Source organism: Dermacentor silvarum, chromosome 10 (assembly GCF_013339745.2).
Source record: "Dermacentor silvarum isolate Dsil-2018 chromosome 10, BIME_Dsil_1.4, whole genome shotgun sequence".
Taxonomy (NCBI): domain Eukaryota; kingdom Metazoa; phylum Arthropoda; class Arachnida; order Ixodida; family Ixodidae; genus Dermacentor; species Dermacentor silvarum.
In genome coordinates, this window is record NC_051163.1 from 86146891 (window position 1) to 86169191 (window position 22301).

Sequence of the window (22301 nt, forward strand, 5' to 3'; positions counted from 1 at the left end):
TTTGTGGTTTGCGTCAATTACGTAAACGTTGTAATTATTAAAAAATAAGGGTTGATGAACTCTTCCTTGAGGGATGCTAGATGAAATGGGTAATGGGCGAGACGCAAAACTATTAGCAGCAAAGGGCGCGCGGTTATAGTTAATTATGCTGTAACCCAATTAACTAGGAATGGGGGATGATTTGTCAATTTTCTGAATGAGCTTAGTATGTGAAACAAGAAAAATAAACCTGTCCCGATTTATCTAAGATCCTCGCAAGAGCGTGAACCAACTGTACGACTGCAGGAAACTCGAAGCTAAAAGCGCGCTGCAGAAGGGAAGTATGCCTTCATCTTTTGAATACAGAGTTTGCGAGTGTGCTCAAGCATCTCGCAATGAATGTATGGGGAGACATTTGCAAGTAGGACACTCGACTAAGGTACTTACCAGTGCCAACGCGCGAAGGCGCGGCTATGATGAGTGCGAAGACGACAAAAAAATGAAACAAATTAAAAAGAATGTCAGTGGCAATTCTCGTCATTTCTGAGTCAAACATCTTTTGCATTTTGTGCTTCTCGACATCGTTGTTGCTCTCTCGGAGATCGCAATTATTACATCAGAATGATTTGATATTCCAATCACTTATGACGCAAGAAACTGTGCAAGATATCTGCAAATTTCGATAAGAGAACAGCAGCGTTATTAGCTGTTAATATCCTCTATTTACAGCGTCCCCAACACAGATCATTCTCTTCATTATTTTTTATAGCGTTATGAATTTACTTGAGTTGGATCACTAGAAATAAAAACTATCAGTGTCCGTAAAAACACTGATATAGGTTCCCGTTAGTACATAAAGGAAAATTTGGAGGTACCACACTTGACCCCGTGTACTTACCCGTGCGTGCGCCTGTGGCCACGGTTATGATGAGCGAGAGGAAGAGGACAGATAAAATGACGCAAATGAGACAGACATCAGTGATGTTTCTTGCATATCTTATCTCCGATTCGAACATATTTAGCATTCTGAGTTGATGCCGTTCTAGCTACAGCGTGTGTTTCTTATTTGCAAGACTTTTTTAAATGAGCCTTGTTAAAGACCGTTCACCCAGCATAGTGGAGGTGGCGCGGGCATAGCAGAGTGGTGCTCGACCAGCATGAAGGCGCCCAGGCAAAGACGAAAGGCGATCCACGTAACGAGTAACAAAATTGTTATCTTTAGATCTTTAGAGCGGTCAGCTCTACAAGCCTCCACTCGGATAACGACCCACAGCTCAACTGTTGCTCTAATCGCCACTGGCAGAGCACAGGGAATGGCACGCACACCGCCGGAGTCTTTCTTGCGGACGAGGAGATATTCTCACTAAGCTTCACCAGGCTTATTTCCCCATTCCAATGTCACGCTAATCTGGCAAAATATCGGCACCACTAAAATCGCACATGAATTAGCCGCCCTGCCAAACGCTTTCTCGTCGAAGAGAATAAAATAAAAGCGTAAGTTCCTAAACCTGAGTCGGGAAGAAAGACGGTAGATATCATCGAATCTCATTCCTGCGTTAGTGGATTCGAATTAAGCCATCGGCTACTATTTATCGCTCCATGGTTCTTTGCGATGCGTCGTGTTCTCAACTCTCACCTGGAATGCCTGGAGCCTTCGTAGTCGCCGGTGTAGTTTCCTGCTGTGCTGGAGACCCCGCAGTCGTGATGGCCGTCGATGTCGGGCCGTCACCTTGAACGCAATTGTGAAACAATATAGGTTAAAGTTATACAACGCCTTTGCAATATATTTCCAACCAGATATACGTCAAGATGAAAATTTTGTCCATTTTTCTACGCTATGGAGGCTCACTTCATGTACTGGAGGTAGACATGCAATCCCCACGAATCGGACCGCAGCAGTTGCTAATCCCACACAGTTCCTTTGACCTCGAACACCACGATATTCCCGTTTTAGCAGAAATAGGATGTGTTCCGTCGTTAACCAGTTCTTGAAGCGCAAGCCTGAAGGCCCTATAGAAGCCGGACACAAATTGCTTAAAACAGACAAATAAATATCCTTTGTGTATCTTTCCACTATATGCCACTATCTCTACCGGAACTCTGTAACGTTGGAGGAGCTTTTAGCAATGCGTGAATTTACGAAATAAAATGTCTGGTAGAAATAGCCCTTGGAAAGTAGTCAACTAATATGTGGCGATGCGTGCCTTTGGTAATATGGCCGTTGGGTGTAGATTTTTGTCAGAGTATTTCTCAGGCCGCGCGGACCATAATGCGCATCACATCGTTAAAAGTAGAGGTAGCTGTATCGCTTCCCTTCCTAAAACGCAATATGCGTTTTTTTCTGGTGGTGCACTATTCGGAAACTGTTGCAAGGTTCACGAAACACGTATAAACAATACATACGATTACAGCGCTCGTCCACTAATATTTTTGTGCGATATACAAATTTATAAATCTTTCTGAAACGCAGGTCACATGCCCTTGAAATAGCCGCGTTTCTATGAAGGGCTGGTAGGCAAAAAAGAATGCGAACGCTTGCTGGATTTCCGAATTACTGAAAATATTCATTATAAAACGCCTCATTTCCGGCATTTTTTGAAAGCAAGTTTGAAACCATGCAGTGATATTCACCAGAATACTCACCATAACACACCAGAAACGGGTTTAGATACACAACTTCCAGTACTTCCTAGACAACCAAGTTATAGTTAATACAGTTATAAGGTGTTCCCTATACACCCGTGTTCTTGAAACTAAACCAACTGTATACTCTTAAAAGCAATCTAAAGCAAAGCACATATGAGCGTCATCCAGTTATTCGGGCTCAATAATGCGGGAGCATTAAAACAATTTCACTCATTCGATTTGTTTTGTAAGTTTAGGTTGTGTTATGTTAAGCTTAGGTTAGGTTAGGCACCTTGCCGACAGTAGTGCGATAGTCCTGGTATGATCGTACCACGTGTCGCCGACCAGCGGACAAGTGCATTTAAAACGATTCACAGGGCCTCCTAATTATTGCTGCGTCAGCGACCGAATGAACAAACCGTCTAAATAGCGCATCTGCACAGGAATAAAGCGCCTTCTTTGTAAAGATACACCCGCCTTCAAAAAACCCACTCTTGAAAGCCTTCGTAAGCACAGAACGTAAGAGCGTCATCCAGCCATTTGCGCTCGTTATCGCGGCCCACGTTCATGTGCAGAAACTTGTGGCAGTCTACCAAGCGACACGCAGTATTTAAGTCGTACACCCCTCCCCTCCATTCCCCATACCTCTCAGTCAATGCCGCATAACGCCGTTTAACGAAGCTTGAAGTTTTTTCACTTACCTTCTGTTGTCATAAATATGTAGCCCAGCGCCAGGGCTACGATGCACAGCACGATGACTGTGCTCGCCACGTACTGCGAGCGGTCGCTGCATTGCCAGTTAACAACAGTAGGTTAATTTAGCTTGCAACAGTTCTTGACGGAGGCTGCATTATGCATGCATCCCCGTCGTAAATCTAGCCGCCCCCTCTCATGTACCGACGGTATTACGTTGGGCCATTAACTAGGGAAGGAGATCACGACAGTTTAGGACGCTGGGAAGTTGCGACCCCCGTTCGTAAAGCATTGGCGATGATTATTGATGTTATTAGTGCAAGGGCGAATATGGCCAAGTAGCGCCAAGTCTATGGCGACTAGCTGTCAGTTTCAGTTTATTATTGATATAAGATGCATGGTTGGTTGTTAGTAGTATACAGGCGAGGGTCTCAAAGTCCAATGACTGCAGCGGGATCCTCGGTTAACAAGAAGATTACAAAATGATTAATTGATAGAGGGGTATAAGTATGATGCAATCTACAAGTAAATATATTGTGAACGTAGTAGTGGACATGAATAGATTCGATTATATACAAGGAGTCATACATGTAAATAAAAATTACGCACATTATCAATATAAATTGTACAAACTTTATAACAAATGAAGTACACACTTTATGTACAAATTGTGTAAGAGGACAACTACTTATACAATTTAAAGTTGATATTTATATGTATGCAAAGGTGATGATGATTTAAACGCAAGTCATTCCAGTGGTGCATGAAATGATTTTCCATGGGTAGATGCATCGCGGCTCTATAGAGGCCTAAATGCATTCGCTGGAAAGTGCGTAAAATAGCTAATAACACTATGAAAATGACACGCGAGGTGAGAGATGTGTGATACATATAAAGGATATGCATCGATGGGATGAGATACTAAAACATATGGGCTTAGGCAGGACCCTTGAACGCAAGGGCATGGAAGCACATGAACTACAAAGCGTGATATCGTAGAAGCAGCCCTCAGTGAGAACATGTTACGAATAATTTTGCTCGTGTAGAGAGAGAAAATAAATGAAAGGGAAGGAGGCCAGGACTGAGCCCGGTTGGCTACCATACATTCGGGAAAGGGAAAAGGGGAGGGAAAGATTAGGAGAAAAAGAGAAACTCCCAGTGTGGATATCGCCGACGTGGTAACAGTTTTCTGCTCTATATACCTTCCGGTCACTCAGTCCGGATCACAGACGGCCACTCAATACGGCAGTTTTTAAACATTGCAGAAGCGCTTTTTAAGCGAGCAACAATCCAATCGTACTCTTTTAATGTAGGTCATGGTCCCAAGATCCTGTTCAAGGTGAACTGTTGTCTACCCAAGTAATTCAGAGCTCTACAGATGTCATGTCTTTCATTTGCAAAAGATGGGCAGTATCACAGTAGGTTTTCTAAACGACACTGTAGGGATTCCAATTTCACGCATTCCAATGAAACACGTATATGCATTGGTGAATGCAACGCCGAAGCCTAAGCGGGACACCATTGCTTCCTCACTTCGCGGAAGCCCAGTAAAATCTGCAGTTGCCGTGCAGAAAGTTCAAAGTGCCAACAGCCAACAAGTATTGCCGGATGTAGTGGCGTTTGCTGTCGTTAAGTTATAGGCAAGTGCTTTTTTCTCTCATTGTTTGCTTCCCGACACTCCAACAAGATGTGGAGGACGGTCAACGTATCGTCACACTTGCCACAGATAGGAGGTTCCTCACTGCTCAACAAGTCAGAGCGTGTGCAATATGCCGATGTGTAAAAGGTCGATACAAAATTAGCTCATTTTGTCGTACTTTTTATTGGAGGTTAATATTCCCAATCCGGCTCAATTAAAAGCAGCTTATTTGACGTTTCAGTGTCCGAGATTCGTTGTCAATAGTTTCTTAGTTTTTCAAGCAAAACTGGCACCAGGTCCATGGCCGTTGCCCTATTTGAGAATTAGGACTTTAACCATATTTTTCAAAGAAGATGGGATATACTCTGAAGACCATATGGCGTTGATAAGAGACCAGAGAGTTTTCTGGGTCTCAGCGTATCAGTGTATTATTTCATAAATGATTTGATGAGATCATGGAGCAGTGTTATTACAGGTGTTCAGGGATGTCTGGTGCTCTGCTAAGCTATATGGATGGTTGTATGGGTCATTTGGTGCGCATTTTTTTTATCTCAGGATTGTTCCAGAAAAGTTCAATGCGCTGAAGATCATGTTGAAAATTTGCACTATCCCTCGTCTTTGAAACTATACTTCCGTATTCACCGAAGGTAATAGGTTTGCCTGCTGGCCTTGGTTTCTATTATCTCTATTCCATGATTTCGCTTGTCTTTTCAAGTATTTGTACCGGAGATGCTGTTTTGCCTTGTAGCCTGTTGGCGTGCGTTTTTCCTCGTGATTTTACATACTAGAAATTTGGTTTTTCGAAGTTCCAGAATTGTGAAGGCGTCCGCACGCTTTTTTTTTTGCTGCTTCTGCGCTTTCGTACATTCATCATTCCATCATGGAACTCGCCCTCTGGTAGCCACTGGTTTGTTTCTGCGATGTACTTCACTGCAGCATAAGTAACAGAAGCTGTTAAGTATGCAAGAACATTATCCTTAAGCCGCAAATGTCATCCCTCGATAAATGTGCGAGTTCGCGGAACAGCTTCCAGCCAGCGAATTTGACCTTCAACCGAGGAACGTGTGGTAATCATTTATCCGACTTTGTTGCGTTCAGCACTGTAAGTAAAGTGGTCGCTGCGATAAGCATCTTCAATAACATTCAACCTGAGATACGGCTTTAGTGTAAGATATGATATGCTCAAATCGATGAAAGAATTCACTAATCGCACACCCCTACACCTTAGCCTCTGAGCTGTGCTGCCAGTGCTAGCAGAGACCACTGGTGTGGGGTAGTTCTGGGAAGGTAGGGCAGCCTTGTCTGGTCCTTCCGTGGAGGCCGTTGGCGATGCCGCCTGCTCGCTAGCATGACGTGGATGGCAGCCAACTGCCGTTGTGATGCTGCCCCCCGATGCGCCACTGTGGCGAAGGATGTGCTCTGTGCAAATGTTGCTGTCGTGCTTCTCAGAAGTTATGTTTTCATTTGCGATTATAATGTTAATGCGATTATCTTATTTTTCTTCTTTCAAACTGCACATCATCTAGAGTATGCAGCATGGCCACCATCACAATTTCTGTAATAGAGCTCGGCATCCCAATCGACAGCAGAATGCTCCTTAATACCACATTTCGGAGAGGTAAGCTACCCTCGATAGATCGGAGAAGCATGGCCAACACACCGGCGCTTAAAAGTATTGTCACCGATTTGGAATGCACAGTCGTACTCTGACCTTGGAGTATGTACCCTGTTTCTCTGCCTCCTGCAATGTGCTAGAACTAAATGTGACGATTGTATACTTAGTTGGTAGCTGTTTGTCGTCGAGTCTGATCTTGATCATTTGTAGATTGATTGCGTTTTTATCCTTCCAGGAGTTCCAGGAACTCAATCAACCATCACATTATTCTCTTAAATTGCGCCTTTGACAGTATTGAGGGCTCAGTGTTAAGGGCATCTCCAAAGGCCACAAGGTTGGTTATCTTAACGCACGGCGATTGTTCTCCGACTTTAGGTATCATGTCCCCACTGGCTCACTTGGTGGCTTCATGAGGAATAAGGATTATAAACAGGGATAATGTGCCTCAGAAAGGCTGGCCAACGTTTCGATAGGAGGACCTATCTTCGTCAAAGGCGGCCTCGTCATCCTCGGCGGGTTAGTTTTAAAGGGTTAGTGGAGTGACGTCACGTCGATGTCCGCTGTGGCTGTCTGTAAAGGGAGAAACTGAAAAGAAAATGAGCGCCGGCGCTTGACTGGCTAGGCGCGGTTTCTAAAACGAGGGGACAAGAGCGGGAGAGCGAGAAAGTGAAAAAAAAAACTATGTAAAAAAAAAAAAAAAACCCACCGTCAGAGGGGGTTGGGGGAGCGAGAGGCGAGTGAGCGTTCGGAGGAGTCGTCGTCGGCGTGCGTTTGGGGTCCCTGAAGAGCCGGTCAGTGTGCAGGTCACAATACGAGTTGAAAGCATGACTTGAGTAGCGTAGCATCAAGGCATCGGGTAATTTTGTGGTTGACAGGGAGCAGCTTGGTCCGTTAAGGGACGTTAGTCTCACTAGTTCGCCCTAGGCGTCGTCGTGGCGGTATACAGAATTGGCGAGACCTTGTGTGGTCAAGGCGCCGAAAAAGGTATCCTGGCGTCTGGGATTTTGGACTGTCTCGGTGTGGATCTCGTGTGGAAAAAAAAAGGGAAAAAAAAGAAAACGCGCGTTTGAGAAAAAAAAAAACGGCGCAGGAGGGTGACAGTGTAGAACAAATATTTTTAAACCTGGGGGGGAGACAGGTGTACCTGGAAAAGCGCTCGTATGGTTGATCAATGTGTAAAAGCATGGAGGACGATAATCAATTGAGTGGTAGGGGAGATGCAGGGAAGAACTGGAAATGGAAGAATAGGTGAGGTTGAGGGGAGAAAAAAAAAAACAAACCCGGCACAGGTGAGTGACAGCGGAAGAAATATAATTTGAAACATGAACACTGAGGGGACAGGTGTACCTGGAAAAGCGTTCGTATGGTTTATCAATGAGTAAAAGCATGGAGGAGGATAATAAATTGAGTGGTAGGGGAGATGCAGTGAACAACTGGAAATGGAAGAATAGGTGAGGTTGAGCATCGAGATTAGCTGGAGGTATAACTTGTTTTGCGCGTTTGTTAATGGTATAACAATTTAAGGTTTATGTTACTGCTTTTAGCGATTCTAAGTTGCCACGTGATAAATTCATCCCCGTGGGGTGCAGGCATTTAAACTTGTGTATGAGGTATGATTCTGTATATTTTCTCTCGCGAGGTGAACGAAAATTTGTTTGTAGTATATAGTCTTGCTTCATCAAATATATGGCCGTGCTCATTGAAGTGGCTGGCTACTGCTTTAGGTAAATTGTGTTTTGTATCTGCGCGATGGCCGCTGAGTCTCGTGTGCATTTCTTGTCCAGTCTCACCTATGTATTGCTTGTTACAAGTGGCACATTCTAGACAGTAGACTACGTTGCTTGACGTGCGGGTGAAATTCGCAGTTACCTTGTGAATGTAATCTGACGCTGTACTTTTTACTGTAGTAGTAGATTGAATATGTTTGCATGTGGAACACCTGGAGCGGCCACAGGGACCGGATGTTGGCTTCGTCTTTGTCCTTAGTTTGGCGTGTACAAGAATGTCCTTGAAATTACTGTTCCGTCTGTAGGCTACTCTGGGCGGGTCGGGAAAGATCTTATTAAGTTTCTGGTTGCTGGTGAGAATTGGGTGGTATTTCCTGAGGATATTGTTCACGTTGGGGAGTGCGTTTGAGAATTTAGTAGTAAGCAGAGGCGTTGTTGTCCTTGTGATCTTAGGGCGGGGTTTGAGGACCTTGGCTCGATCAAGCTTGGTTGCAGCGGTGTAGGCTTTCTGAAGGGCAGTGTTCGGGTAGTTCCTGCTTGATAGGGTTTCCTTAAGGTGATCGAGTCTGTCTATGTAGTCATGGTTTTCAACGCAAATGCAACGAAGTCGTGTGGCTTGGCCTTTAAAGATACCTTGTTTGCAATGTCTGGGATGGTGGCTTGTATAGTCTAGGTACTGTTGTTTATCAAAAGGTTTTCTATACAGCGTTGTCTTTAGTGTCCCATTATCAATATATATTGTTGTGTCCAGAAAGTTTATGCGCTCATTTGAAGATTCCGATGTGAATTTTATTGTTGCGTGAAAAGAATTTAGGAAAGTTACAAATTTATCTAAACTTTCCTGACCATGTTCCCATATTATGAATATATCGTCTATGTATCGTAGGTATGTGTGGGGCTTGTGCGTGCAACGAGATAGGAAATCCGTTTCTAGAGTACCCATAAATATGTTGGCGTAGGTTGGTGCAAAAGGTGTGCCCCTACTTGTCCCATGTATTTGTAGACAGTAATTTTCCTCAAATTCGAAGTAATTATATGTCAGAACTAGTTCAAGAAGAGACAAGTATACTTCAATAGAGTGTTGTGCATTGTGTTTGGACAGCGTTTCTTTTATCGAGTTTAAACCATCAGGGATTGGAATGTTGGTGTACAGGGCCGTGACGTCTAGTGTTGCGAGAATTATGTTTTGCGGTAGTGTGCCTTTTGTATTAATGTCCTCTATAATTCTGAGTAGATGGGGGGTATCTTGTACAAATGACGCAAGTGTTTTCGGAAAGTCACCAAGGAAGTGGTTAAGAAATGCGGAGAGGCTTTCTGTCGGGGTGTTGTTGTTCGATACTATCGGACGCCCTGGGATATTAGCGGTGTGAAGTTCAGTGTGGGGAATTTTATGAATTTTCATAAGGAGGTAGAAGCGTCCTGCAGCTTTGTTGCTTGGTTTAAGAAATTTGAATTCTGACGGTGTTATCAATTCATCATCCAAAAGTGATTTCAGCCTGTTGGTAATTTTCAGTGTGTATGGTAACGTCGGATCATTGTCTAGCTTACGGTAATGTTCAGGGTTGTTTAGCTGTCTGTAAGCCTCGTGCTTGTACCTATCTATCGGCCAAATAACTATACTTCCACCCTTATCTGCTTCCTTAATGACAATGTCGTTCCGGCAACTAAGATTTGAAATTATACGATTCTCTGATGAAGTTATGTTTTTAGGTCGCTTAGCTGTCTTGGATTGGCTTATAATTTCTTTAGTAACAGTTTTGAGGTATAGGTCGAGTTCTATGGCTTGTTCTGGTTCAGGAGTCCAAGTAGATTGGGCTCTAAGTGGGGTCGTCCCGGTGTCTGGTGCGTTGTTATCGGCGAAAAAATGTCTTATCCGCATTCGTCGGGAAAATTCCGAAAGATCCTTGTGAAGCTCAAATTCATTTATTGTGTTGTTCGTGGGACAAAAGTTTAGGCCCTTGCTAAGTACGTCTATTTCTTCCCTACTTAATGTTTTTGAAATATCTACAACATTAGACTGATTTAATTTTGGGGAGCCTTCAGCCACGTCTGCTATTTGTAGATTCGAACTCCCTTTTGTTGGCGTGAGGTAGCCGTTTGCCTGGAAGGTTGTTTTCTGATTGAAGTTCGCTTTCTTCCTCCGTTTTTGAACCAGTTTTCGAGACTGTGCTTCGTGGTACTGTTCTTTTTTTTTTCTCACCTCAACCTCACCTATTCTTCCATTTCCAGTTCTTCCCTGCATCTCCCCTACCACTCAATTGATTATCGTCCTCCATGCTCCACCTTATCCCTGTTTATAATCCTTATTCCTCGTGTGCTACTCCATTAGTCAGCCATCTTTTTTTGGTGGCTTCATAGTAACTTCCAATGGTCACTGTCAGACAATGTGACAGCAAAATGCAAAATCATTCTGGCTTGTCTTATTTTGAGGATGTCTATGTTCTTTAAAATTGGAATGTAGCATCGGCGCGCCCCCTTTTTTTGTGGAATGATCAGTGGAGAAGTGTTTGGTAGTGGTAGATCTCGTAAATAGGATAGTCGGGGCCAATTCCATTTACCTAACAAGGAGCCCAATGACGGGAGACTGCAGGTTATGTGGGGAAGCAAGCCCTGCCTATGTACATTGTCGCTATAACCATGTATGTTGTAACCAAGGCTGGTTACCTAACACCAGGATAACCCAGGCCACCGTGGAAGATGAAAAATGGGGAAAAAAGAGCATTAAACCAGATAGATTGTACAAAGAGGATAGAAAAGTGGAAGGTAAGCAAAATACCTGAAGGGGTGCCTAAGTTATGCCTACGTGGATGAATGCGATAGCATTGCGGCCACGTCTGCAGAAGCGCGGCGACGTCCGAGGGCGCCACTGGCGGAGTCACGTGACCGGAGCGGACACGTCAGCACAAACGCCGCGAACGTCACGCGACCCACGTTGTTCGTCACAAGGTTCGCACAACGCACGGTCGTGTATTCGAGTACCTTAATTCTACCTTGACAGAAACGTTATTGCAATATAATTAACTATACCGTTACCTTAACACCCTTTTGGAGCACATGGGGTGTTAAGGTGAAGGTATAGTTAATAAAGGTAGAATTAAGGCATTCGAATCCATGGCTGTGGTGCCATGGGTTGGCTACGCACAGAACGCCTGCTCACGCAGAAGCCGCTTAGAGGTATTGTAAAGCCCGCCGAAGTAGTTTAGCGGGCATGGCTTCGCAGTGGTAAGCCGGAAGTTGCGGGTTTGATTCATCGCTGCGTCTGCCACAGTTTCGTGGGGCCGCATTGCAATAACGTTTCTGTACCGTGCATTGTGGTAACAGTAAACAAGCCCAGCTGCTCCAAATTAATTTGGAATCCCCCACTACTTCGTTCGTCACAATCACATAGGTGTGTGTAAGTAAGCACCGGTTTGTAAAAGGATAGACGCCAGCGAATCATTCTCCTTATATTACAGGAATCGTGCTCTGTCCACTAGGGCGCTCACTAAAACCTAACCATAAGAGCAAACATACTTGTGAAGGCGATTGGGCCAGTCTCGTATAAAAACACTTTTCCTTATTATAGCGTCCGCTGCGAAATTAGCGCCTTCCCTACCTAGTAAGGTTCCTGATGTGCCGATGTTTATAAATTTGAAGGACCTTTTAGGACTCCTTCAAAACAACAATTCACAGGAACATGGCGCCATCCTTCAACCAATTACTACATAAATATTCTCTTTCCACAAAACGTACCGCGCTATGTCCGAAGCAGGGGCTGCAGTATAAAGTCAGGTCAACGATATACAGTGCGAACTAAACCCGTGCATGGCATAGACGTAACTCATATCTCATGGTCTACTTCATATGGCACCCTCAATGTGACAATATTGCAAGGATGGCGCCTATGCAAGAGGCAAATGGTGCTTACCGCACTGGCGCTGGGGCTGGCGCCGGGTCACATGCTGTGAAGGCAAAAACGGTGTTGAAATTAGTGCGGGGAGTAAACGCGCTGATTTCACGAGTGCGTTTATTGAGACACCAGACAACCTCAATGCGCTGCCCACACAAGCACAAAAGGACAGATGCAGGAATTGAAACAGGTGAAATAGGGCTGATGGGTGCACACAACTAATTGCTGACACGGAACCACAGGAATCCCGCCGGAGTAGATGGCTCGCTGGGCTTGAAATTTCGCGAGTAAACTGTTGCTGACACGTGCGACGAAGGAGATGCTCGAGGTTTCTGGCGACTATGTAGCCATCAATTCTGGCATGGAATAAAGGCTATAGGATGTTTTTAACTCTTGGACGGAAAAATAAAGTACAGAGTTTTCAGGAATGGCCTGTGTCAGGCGGCATAACTCCTATCATTGAGCTAGGTTATTCGATCAGGCGGTCATTAGGAGCACAAGCACTCGAAACACATAATTAACTTTTTAGTGAATTACTTTACGACACATATTGCAATTTACGAATTGTAGCCGGTGAGCTTGTCAGGCGTGTCCACTTGGAATGAATTTACAGAATTCCCCGCTTAAAAATCTGGCGAAATAATGTAGCAATAATAAACTAGGCCTTCTAATATACAGTTTTTTTAGCTGCACCAAATTTTTAAAGTTAGAAGCGTATAAATCGTGGTCACGTTATTTTTAGCATTCGAGTGTACGGATTGGCGGCCTTTAGATACAGAGCAATTTCCGTATTTACTTGCGTAATTAGCGAAGTTACGGTAATTTCAAATGATCAACAACAGGTGGCTACAGCAAATGAGTACTATGGGGCCTGTCCTGGACACTACCTATCCCAACGATGAAAACTTGAATAGCGGAGGTCATGTGGGAGCTACGCGAACAATTAGTTTCCCTTGGCAGACTCCTTGAAACCGAAACTGCCGCAAAAAGAGCGTCTGTGTCGTCCATGTCGCTAGCACTGCAGTGCTTGCGGGCCGCAAAATGTACTTCGTCATTCAGTCGTGCTCCACGTTGCGCTCTGTTGTAACTGGGTGCAATCCCCCCCCCCCCCCCCCCCCCCCCCCGCTCCGCGTTGGTGCGCCACTGGTTCTTTGGTTACCATGGCCACATCAGAGTCAGCAAAGTGCTTCGCCCAGAAAAGGTGAGCATCGCTTCTGAGTCAGGGGCCACAAATAACCAGACATACACAGCGCTACCATATCAGAATAAGAGGAAATAACGCTCAGCATAGCACCACCATAATTGCCCCTTATATTTTCGGTAGTAATATTTTTTATTTCTCTCTTCTGTTATGTTGCTTCGCGGTGCATTTCCAGAGCTGGCATTGCGCACACCGCAGTGGATTAATAAGCGAATCGGTGAGGCTGCAAGTGGTGCATCGCGTGTTGAGGCATTTGTGCGTGTGACTCACTCTTGGTGGAACTGCGGCTCCCTAGAGAAGGACCAGTTTGGAGCATTGTCGCAACACGCAACCATTTCATATTTGTAGACGCGGTTCGCACTGCGTTATCTACCGACCGAGTTTCTTTTATTGCTTTTTTTGTAATATCCGAAGCTGGTGAAAGGCTCTTTAAAAGGACTAGTCAAAAATGGGCTATTATGTTAGGCCTAAGATATGTGTCGCTCATTTTATAGTATTCAGGCTAATGGGGCTTTTAGCTCTTATTCTAGGGCGCTGTTTGCGCGTTATGCTGATTCATTATTCTTTCTATCCTTCAGTGTTCGGGAGAGTGGCTTTTCAATGCAGTGGTTTGTTTGACCAAAGTACTCACGCTCGGCTTCTTCGGCGCCTGTAATGAAAGCAAGAAGACATAAGAAAAAGGCAAACACGTTTCAGTAGGATTTTTTTGTATTGCTGGTTTTTAGGCTGCTCTAAATATCCCCTTCACACACGGCATCCACATTAGTGGACCCTACCTATTTTTGCCACTTCTGTGCAGCAATAGCAAGGAATAGAGCACGAACGTTAAGCTTAGGGTAAATTGAACATTCTGCTAACATATATTACTTTCATTTTACTTCCGACTAATTTGTATCGTTACAAAGTACCACTTTGGTGAAGGCACTACGTGTTTTACGTGACGTTTGACGTGAGGCATGTCGGTAGCAAGCTCTAAATATTTTTCTTCCTTGAAATGCTTATGACCGAATAAATAACTTCTGCATGTTATTTGAGCGGGTGGTTCAGTGTTCCTTATGAAGCATGACTAGTTATGATGACATCACAAAATGCACGAAGAGTCATTCTACCAGCTTGATTTTCTTTCAGTGGAGTCTCAATCACAATGTCACAAAAATTAGCTATGTTTCACACGTGTATAGACAGTCGATCGTAATTTGTGTCTGAAGGGAGTATAGGTGGTTCATATTTGTAGACGCGGTTCGCACTGCGTTATCTACCGACCGAGTTTCTTTTATTGCTTTTTTTTTGTAATATCCTAAGCTGGTGAAAGGCTCTTTAAAAGGACTAGTCAAAAATGGCTTTAATGGATGCGAGAAAAAATGGAGAGAAATAAGAGCATAAGGAGGGAGATTACGATGGCATTTGCATATTGCACGTAGTAGTGACGTTGAAGAAAACAGTGGTAAACCTGCGTATGACGAAACTGATTTTTTATTGGGCGAACCTGTGCCCACAAAAGCAAGCTGCACTCAAAGCACAATGATAGCGGCGAACACAGCCGGCGATCGTCTAAATTTGATCAGCGGCGAAACGCGTCGGCTTTTCTACACGAGTCATCGAACGTTCCACAGTAATCCCTGGTGCCCACGTGTCTTTCAGAAAGTACTAGACAATTCGCGTCGCTCATACAATCAGATTACGTGCGACAACAGACAACGGATTGAAGCATCGATAACGTTCGAGAAACTTCCCGATACATGCAGGTGCGTCCTGCGTCGAGCGATAACGTTTAACATGTGTTAGCCGGTGAAAAGCGGTCGCCGTTGAAAGATAAACAAGTACACGTGTCAATATCAGGTGAAATTTCTTAATCAGGTATGTTCAGCATGGTGCCACCGCAGCCCTGAGACGTCGTATTATCTCATCAGCAAATATCGCCTGTTTAAGTTAGAAGAAAAAAAATCGAAATTAAATTCACAAGCAAGCAAGGTCCAAATTCCTAAGCGAATTGGAAGTGGGCGATTGGATTCGTAACAGCTGCCTCGATATCAACGCCGATGACTGGCGCGCTGCTGTTGCGGAACGAGGAGCGGCGACGAAGCGCAGATTTTTGCCGCACAATTCAATTCACAACGCCAAAAATGACCGCAAGAACGTACCTGCGCAGTGCGACTAACGAATCACAATCGACGACACAGGCAAACACTGGTTTTCTAAATAAACTCATCTGGGGTGTCCCAGTGAACTAAGATGCACCTTGCAAATGGTCACTTTTAATTGCAATCCAAAAACAACATGACAGCTGCGTCGTTGTCCCCGCCGACTGACTCACACGTGAGCTCTAGTGACAAACAAATAGTGCGCGTAGCAAGAATTGCCGCGTAAATCTATTGACGATGCCAAGGTTGTGTTGTTCTACATGTCAAATTTATCGATCAACCCTTCCGCAGTGCGTGATTGAAGACATCGATCCGACATTCTTGCCAATCGCGTTGAAACACTTTGTTATGTTACTGTTACACAGATCGTGAGCTCTATGACCATACTTAAGTGACTGTCTGCGCTGGCACTCTTCCTTTAGTAATGTCAGTAGAAAAGCACAGCAACGTTTCCACAACCATGATGCACTACGCGTGGAACTCTGAATTGTTACTTGAAGCTTTCTGAAAAATCCAACAATGTTTACCTGACGTAGATACATGCAGTGTACAAACAGTGTCATAACGATGGTTTTTATACATTTATAACTTTTCACCACAGTGTAACGCAACTGGTACAGGCGATAAAATGCGTATTTACACTCAAAGTGGTTTGCGTGTTACCGTACCCACCTTAAATTCGTGTTCGTTTTTGGTTGTGATGCTGACATCCGTTATACCATGAATGTCACTCAGGCCCCACTCAGCGCGCTTGACCCCCTCTTCAATGACACTCAAATTTTGATTCGCTGGCATCCCGATGCCGGTGACAAGCTTTCCGTCGAAAGAAGTCTTCATGCTATTCAGGTCTTCAAGCACTGTGGGATAAAAGAATTGCGGCACAGTATGGTAAATGGGGGCCATGTTCCGCACACTTGCGGCCGCCTTCCTACGCGCCGACTCGCCGGTATTGACGTCATTGACAGCATTCATGTTAAGCCTGAAATCTCTCGCATGTACACCTATGAGGACGACTAAGACCAGAAAATTAGCTATGTTGTTTTATTAGAATTTTTAAGAGCTGAAAATACATTGCGCTTTTCAACAGATGATGTCTGGCACACACACTGCAAGATAAGCAATTGCAGCAGTGGCACCAAAGAGGTGAAATTAACAAATGATCAAAGCAAGGGTGGCTGGTGCGCTGGCGTGTACGTTGCTGTTGGGCCAATTGGTACAGAGTCATTTGGAACGAAGACAGACACGCCGTCCATGCGTGGATTAGGGAACGCGAGCTGTAGCAATGTTGCGGCGTCGCACTAGTGCGTACACTATTCGTGCTGCTGACTACTGCTCGGTTTGTCAATCCGTCGCACCAGTTAATATTCACGACAGAGATCTGCGAACGGCAGTTATTGTAACTACTAATTTAAAAAGCACTTTAATGGAACAGCAACACTCATTCCTGGTATAATTATTGCGAAGAAGAAAGAAGTGATGAAACCAGTATGATCTACTTCAGTGTATAGTCTATATAGTTAGTTCTCCTAACCGCAACAATCTCTCCGCACAGCTTCCCCACAAAGCTATCGTAGTAAAGCTATCAAGTATAAAACAACGCGCCCAATACACAAAGTGGGAACTTTCACTGCAGCCTGTGGCTAATTCACTGCTGTTAAGTACTTTGTGATGCCCGAAGAAGAAACGACGTTCCAGATTTACAGATATAACGATGAGTGGTGCTGGCTAATATTTTCTAACTCGCACTGTACTTTCCCTGTAGGTATGTACTCAGCCCACCCACAGAAGAGGACATAGGAAGTGCCGCTGCCAAGGGTTTAATGGTAGTGCTTGGCACACACTGTGTGGGATTTGCGGCTGGTTTCGCACCAGCGCAAGGTTCTTTTACTCTTTTCTTTTCGCGCATCTTTTCTTTTTACTGACAGCACGTAGGATATATTCTGGGCTGCAGAGATGAGAAATTGCAATTTTATCCTGCCCCTTCAACGTTCTCAGCACAAAACGTTTGTATTTGCTCCTCTGACTTCATTGATGGTTGGCTTCACATGGTTCCTCCCATATGCGCCATTTCCCATTAGTGCTAGACAAAGAATTTGCATCAAACGAAGCACTCCACATTTGACACACCGACTCAACCGCAAAACTAGACGAAAATAAGATGACGCTAGCTGAGGGGGCCACTTTATGAGCAATTTTGGCGCTACTACGTCGTTGAAAAGTGGATCACTATATAGCGCTAATTTATCTTGCTCCGGCCTAATATGTTACAGCTGGCTTTTTGCACAAAGTACTTACGGTTCGAGTTCTCTCCACCGATGTAAGAGTTGATCAAAGCAAGATTTTTTGAGCATACATCTTCAAAAACCTTCGTCGTCATCTGGAGCTTCTCTTGAGTCATCACTGGTGTGATACAGATAACCATGCCTGAAACGTTTTTGTAAATGTTCACATCCGCTCACATCCCCCTCTCCCCTCTGACTGATAAATCTCTTGCACACACAAAAAAAAGAGATCAAAATTTCATACGAGCGTTGCAGGGACACGCGAGGTTTATTACACACGAATAAGACAATTTTTTCCCCTAAACGCCCATACTCTTTTCCGACAACGCGTGGAAGGGTGCTTTTGTATGGACATGCGTGAATGCAAATCGAGTTATCTGCCCGTAGCTCTAATTCACTAATAATACTACAAGAGGTCAGCCTTACTTCTACAGTTAAGGGGGATACACAATAAAATTCGCAAAATATGTTTGGTTGTGAAGGAATTGATTTAAGTCACATTGCAGTTTACGAATTGTAGCCCTTGGCATTTCTAGCCTTGTCTACTGGGAAAGAGTGCCACTATTTACATCTGTATATCAATTAGTTTCGTGGCTTATAGCATAAAAAATGGGAGAGTTAGTAACGTTGATCACGGATGTTATCTGTAGCGCAATTGAAGCCGTGCCATTCGAGGTGGAGTGGTTTCATTGCCAAGGCCAGTAAGAAATGTTTCAAACAATTTTCACTTTGTTTTAGTCGGTGTAGTCATTTCTCGTACTGCGTACGCGCAAGACATTACTAGACCCGCTGGCAATGCGATGCCTGTAGAAGGGAGAAACGGAAAGCGCATCGAGATAGTGGCTGTATTTTTTTTTTCTTCCTTCTGGGACAGGAGCGGACACCTGAAATCTCAGGTGGCGCAATCTGGGCTGTAAATCCAGGCCCTAATATTAATAAATAAATACATAATAAAATTTATTTATTTTATTGGTATAAAAGCATGCTGGTCTGCGTTAATGTGATACACAATCTTAATAATGCCGCTATAAATAGCTATGTTGCAAGCGTCAGACAATATCGTTAAATTAAAAGAACAGTGCATTATTAGAGAAATTTTGAAGGTGCAATTTTGACACTTGCGTAATCCTTACGTATCGTTCCAAATGAGCATGCATTGCAGTATCATTGGCTACAATTAGTAAAAATTAATAGCTAAGTAAGTAGGTAAAATTAATAAGGTAAATAATAAGGTAATAGTAAGTAGGTAAATTAATAATTAAGTAAGTAAAAATTAATAGCTAAAAATTAAAAGTAAAAATTAATAGCTAAGTAAGTAGGTAAGGAAAACTTAAGGGACAACTGGCATTAAGGCTTTTTGCCGACTTATTATTTAACTTTGTGTAGTGCAAGTAGAAACAAATGCGGAATAATACGAACTAAAAAAGCGAGTATTGCGAATGCACTTGTTAAGATGTCCTAATTACATTATTACACAGTCTGTGTGTTCCCTCGACTTGAAGCTAAACATTTCGACAGAATTACCTGTCTGGTTGGGAAAATTTGTTAAGACTTAGAGATTGACTCCAACCAAATAAGGAAATTTACTAGCCCGACGTTTCGGAACCAATTCGGCTCCTTCTTCAGAGGGTATTCTTCGGAGGTGGCGGTGTGATGCTTTTAAAAGGTCCGTCGTAACGAAGGAGAGGAAGGGGAGAGAGCGTAAGGTGAGGAGACACTTGGCAGGGCCCCTGTTCTACACAGACAAAATAGGTGGTGGAGGTGGGGGGGGGGGGGGGGGGGGGGGGGCTTCGGCGTCGCTGGTCGGCTAGGTTGACCGATGCTGGGCGCCCTTTAGTCGCGGGAATGCGTTGACGAGGGACAGGGGTGCGGGACGAGTTTTGGTGTTGCTGCCCTAGAGCGGGGGGTCCTTTCTTCCCTTCGTCGCGTCTGCAAGGCCATGAACATACAAAGAAGGAAGGATGCCCTTCACGCGGTTTATATTACCCGCCGTGTTCTGAATGTGCCAAGACTCCAGTAGTAGCCTTTTTCGCCAGTTCGTCTCTGTTTGAAGGATTTGGGTTTCTTGGAAAGAAATCCAAATCCTTCAAACAGCGGCGAACTTCGGCGTCTTCGGAATGTTCGCCGACGGCGCTGCGTATTCGGTTGAATGTTCTGACGTCATTTTCATGCTGTCTGATTCTTTCTTTTAGATTTTTGGTTTCCCCGATGTACGACGCCGGACAGTCGCACAGCTGATTTTATAGACGACGCCTTGAGCTTTTTCTTTTGGTGGACGGTCTTTTGGTTTAGGAATGAGCATATTCAAAGTGTTCATCGGTTTATGCGCGACTTTGAGGCCTTCTTTTTTCAATATTCGGCTGAGAGCTTCGCTGGTACCTTTGACGTATTGGATGGACACTCGTTTCTGTGGTCGAGGGGGAGTCAACGGTTGGAGGTCTCGTAGTTTGTTCGTTTCTTTTTTGTTGGGTTGTTTTTCGAATGAATTAAGTTGTATAGCCGTTCCTTTTGAGTTCGTTGAGAACCGTTCTCCTTTCTTTTGATCTGATTCCAATGTGCAATGAGTGTCGACTGTTTTCAATAAAGAATTTACGACCGATGCCTTGTGGTTTGCCGGATCGTGGGATGCGAAGTGTAGGTAGCGGCCTGTGTGGGTTGGTTTTCGGTAGACTGAGAATTTTAGATTGCCGTTGGTTCGTGTAACTTGTACATCTAGGAATGGTAACGATCCGTTTTGTTCGCACTCCGACGTGAACTGTATATCCGGGTCTATGGAATTTAAATGGCTCTGCAGGTTTTCGACTTGACTCCTTCACGATACAGAAGCAATCATCCATGTACCTGAGGAAAACTTTTGGCTTCGGGGAAAAAGTACTCAGAGCTCTGTCTTCGATATTTTCCATAGTTAGGTGAGCCATAGTGACGGAAATTGAGGCCCCCATGGGCCTCAAAGTTCCTTTCACCTGCTTGTAGTAGCTGCCTCGGAAGGTGAAGTAGGTATTTGACAGGCATAGCTCGAGAAGGCGGTAGATCTCGTCTACACTCAAATGGGTTCTATCGTCGAGTGTGCATTTACCGATATGTTAACAGACGAAGCAACATATTACCAAGGGCAGGAAGAAATTAACGCAAGAAATTTCAAAGAAGCGCTCGGTTAGAGATATACAGTAGAACAAAACTGGGAAAAAGTTTTCCCATTGCAAACATCTCATAACCAGATAACAATTCATCCGTAAACGAATAGCTGCGTGCAGCTGTGTGTCATGTGAAAAAGTTACTTGGCAGTGAATGATGGGAGGAATAGTGTGGGGCACCGCTTTCGGACCGTACACAGTCTCAGCAGCAAATAGTCCAACAAGAACAACCTCTACCATGAATGAGAACTGCCTTCTGAGACCAGTTCAACTCGAAGCCTACATTCGTGGTATCTCTGACAAAGCCTCAAACCTTTTATGCTGCCTCACCCCTAGATTTTTCATAATCACCTAAGCTGTAAAGTGCATCGCCTAAGCTGTAAAGTGCATCCCCTAAGCTGCAAGGTGCATCCCCTAAGCTGGAAAGGGCATCCCCTAAGTGAAGGGCATGTGACAGTTTTTTTACATCTTAATAGTGTTCATGTTTTAGACGAGTGATTGATTAGGTAATGTGGTACTTCATAGCAGATGGCCCACATCGTCTACCTCTTCATGTGTTCTGATATGCTTGGGCACGTCACGAGATCGTACTGCCTGCCTTACAACCGCCCTGGCTGGAAGGCAGGCAATTCCTGCTTCCTCACACACGAAATAACGAATGTATCACCTTCCTTTTCTAAAATTTCCCTAAGATCATCTCTTCATGTCGGTTTTACGTATATACAGAAACACGTTATATCTTTGGTATCGAGTACACTAGAAAGCAGTGAAAGGTGATGCGCTGTTTAGCACCCGGAGGCTTTTTTTTTTTAACATTCCGTCACGTACGCGTCAGGTTTAATCCTGGGTGCCTTTGTTTGCAGAATTCCATGGACAAAGAAGTAACATGTGGCACTCCAGAAGAAACATACGATTTTATATTACAGAGCGTTGGCTAGTTCTAAATAGGGTAGCGCAGAGGATATGCGTGCTGCACACAATCTCCAGCGTTTAACTCCATGCAAACGTGACATTATTGCAATCGGGGCGAGTGAAAAGACGCGGCTGTATTTTGATTTCGCAGAGAATGTGATTAAATTTAATCAAGAGATTTCCAAGCGTGACGTTTCTTATATACACTGTGTTGATTCGAGAGGAGGAATTTGTTACACCTGCTATAAACTCAATTATAAAACTTGAAATAACGAAATTAATCGCCAGCTCTGCAGTACCAGAGCTGGCCCTTAACTGGCGCGCGCCTGTGACAGCGCGGAGAGACAGATTCTTCGCGGCGAGACAGAACCTTGGATGACTCATGTATAAAAGCTGACGCGTTTCGCCGCTGATCAGATTTTGACGATCACCGACTGTGTTCGCCGCTATCGTTGTGCTTCGAG

The 22301-nt window shown here is 44.2% G+C and overlaps 1 protein-coding gene and 1 long non-coding RNA gene across 3 annotated transcripts in view; one reads left to right on the forward strand and one right to left on the reverse strand.

The window, feature by feature from the left end:
* The window catches only part of LOC125940496 (uncharacterized), a 71531-nt gene that overhangs the window by 10180 nt on the left and 39050 nt on the right, over positions 1-22301 (forward strand). The gene's annotated exons all lie outside the window — the stretch shown is intronic.
* LOC125940495 (uncharacterized) lies at positions 1615-17894 on the reverse strand. 2 transcript variants are annotated; one of them, XM_049656714.1, is made up of 5 exons: positions 17805-17894; positions 16182-16366; positions 12186-12219; positions 3306-3391; positions 1615-1708 (listed from the first exon to the last, which is right to left on the reverse strand). In XM_049656714.1, exons 1-4 carry the CDS (start codon positions 17884-17886, stop codon positions 3342-3344), a joined length of 351 nt encoding a protein of 116 aa, XP_049512671.1. In that variant the 5' UTR covers positions 17887-17894; the 3' UTR covers positions 1615-1708; positions 3306-3341. The 2 variants fall into 2 exon arrangements, with proteins under 2 accessions (XP_049512671.1, XP_049512670.1); XM_049656713.1 differs by lacking the exons at positions 1615-1708; positions 3306-3391 and adding an exon at positions 6160-6336.

What these genes read in the sequence shown, in the direction of transcription:
- LOC125940495 (XM_049656713.1), bottom strand. Translation starts at nt 17,886, where the DNA reads ATGACGACGAAGGTTTTTGAAGATGTATGCTCAAAAAATCTTGCTTTG. An exon ending in CGGTGGAGAGAACTCGAACC is followed by an intron (nt 16,367 to 17,804) that starts GTAAGTACTTTG and finishes TTTATCCCACAG; the next exon opens with TGCTTGAAGACCTGAATAGC. An exon ending in AAAACGAACACGAATTTAAG is followed by an intron (nt 12,220 to 16,181) that starts GTGGGTACGGTA and finishes TTGCCTTCACAG; the next exon opens with CATGTGACCCGGCGCCAGCC.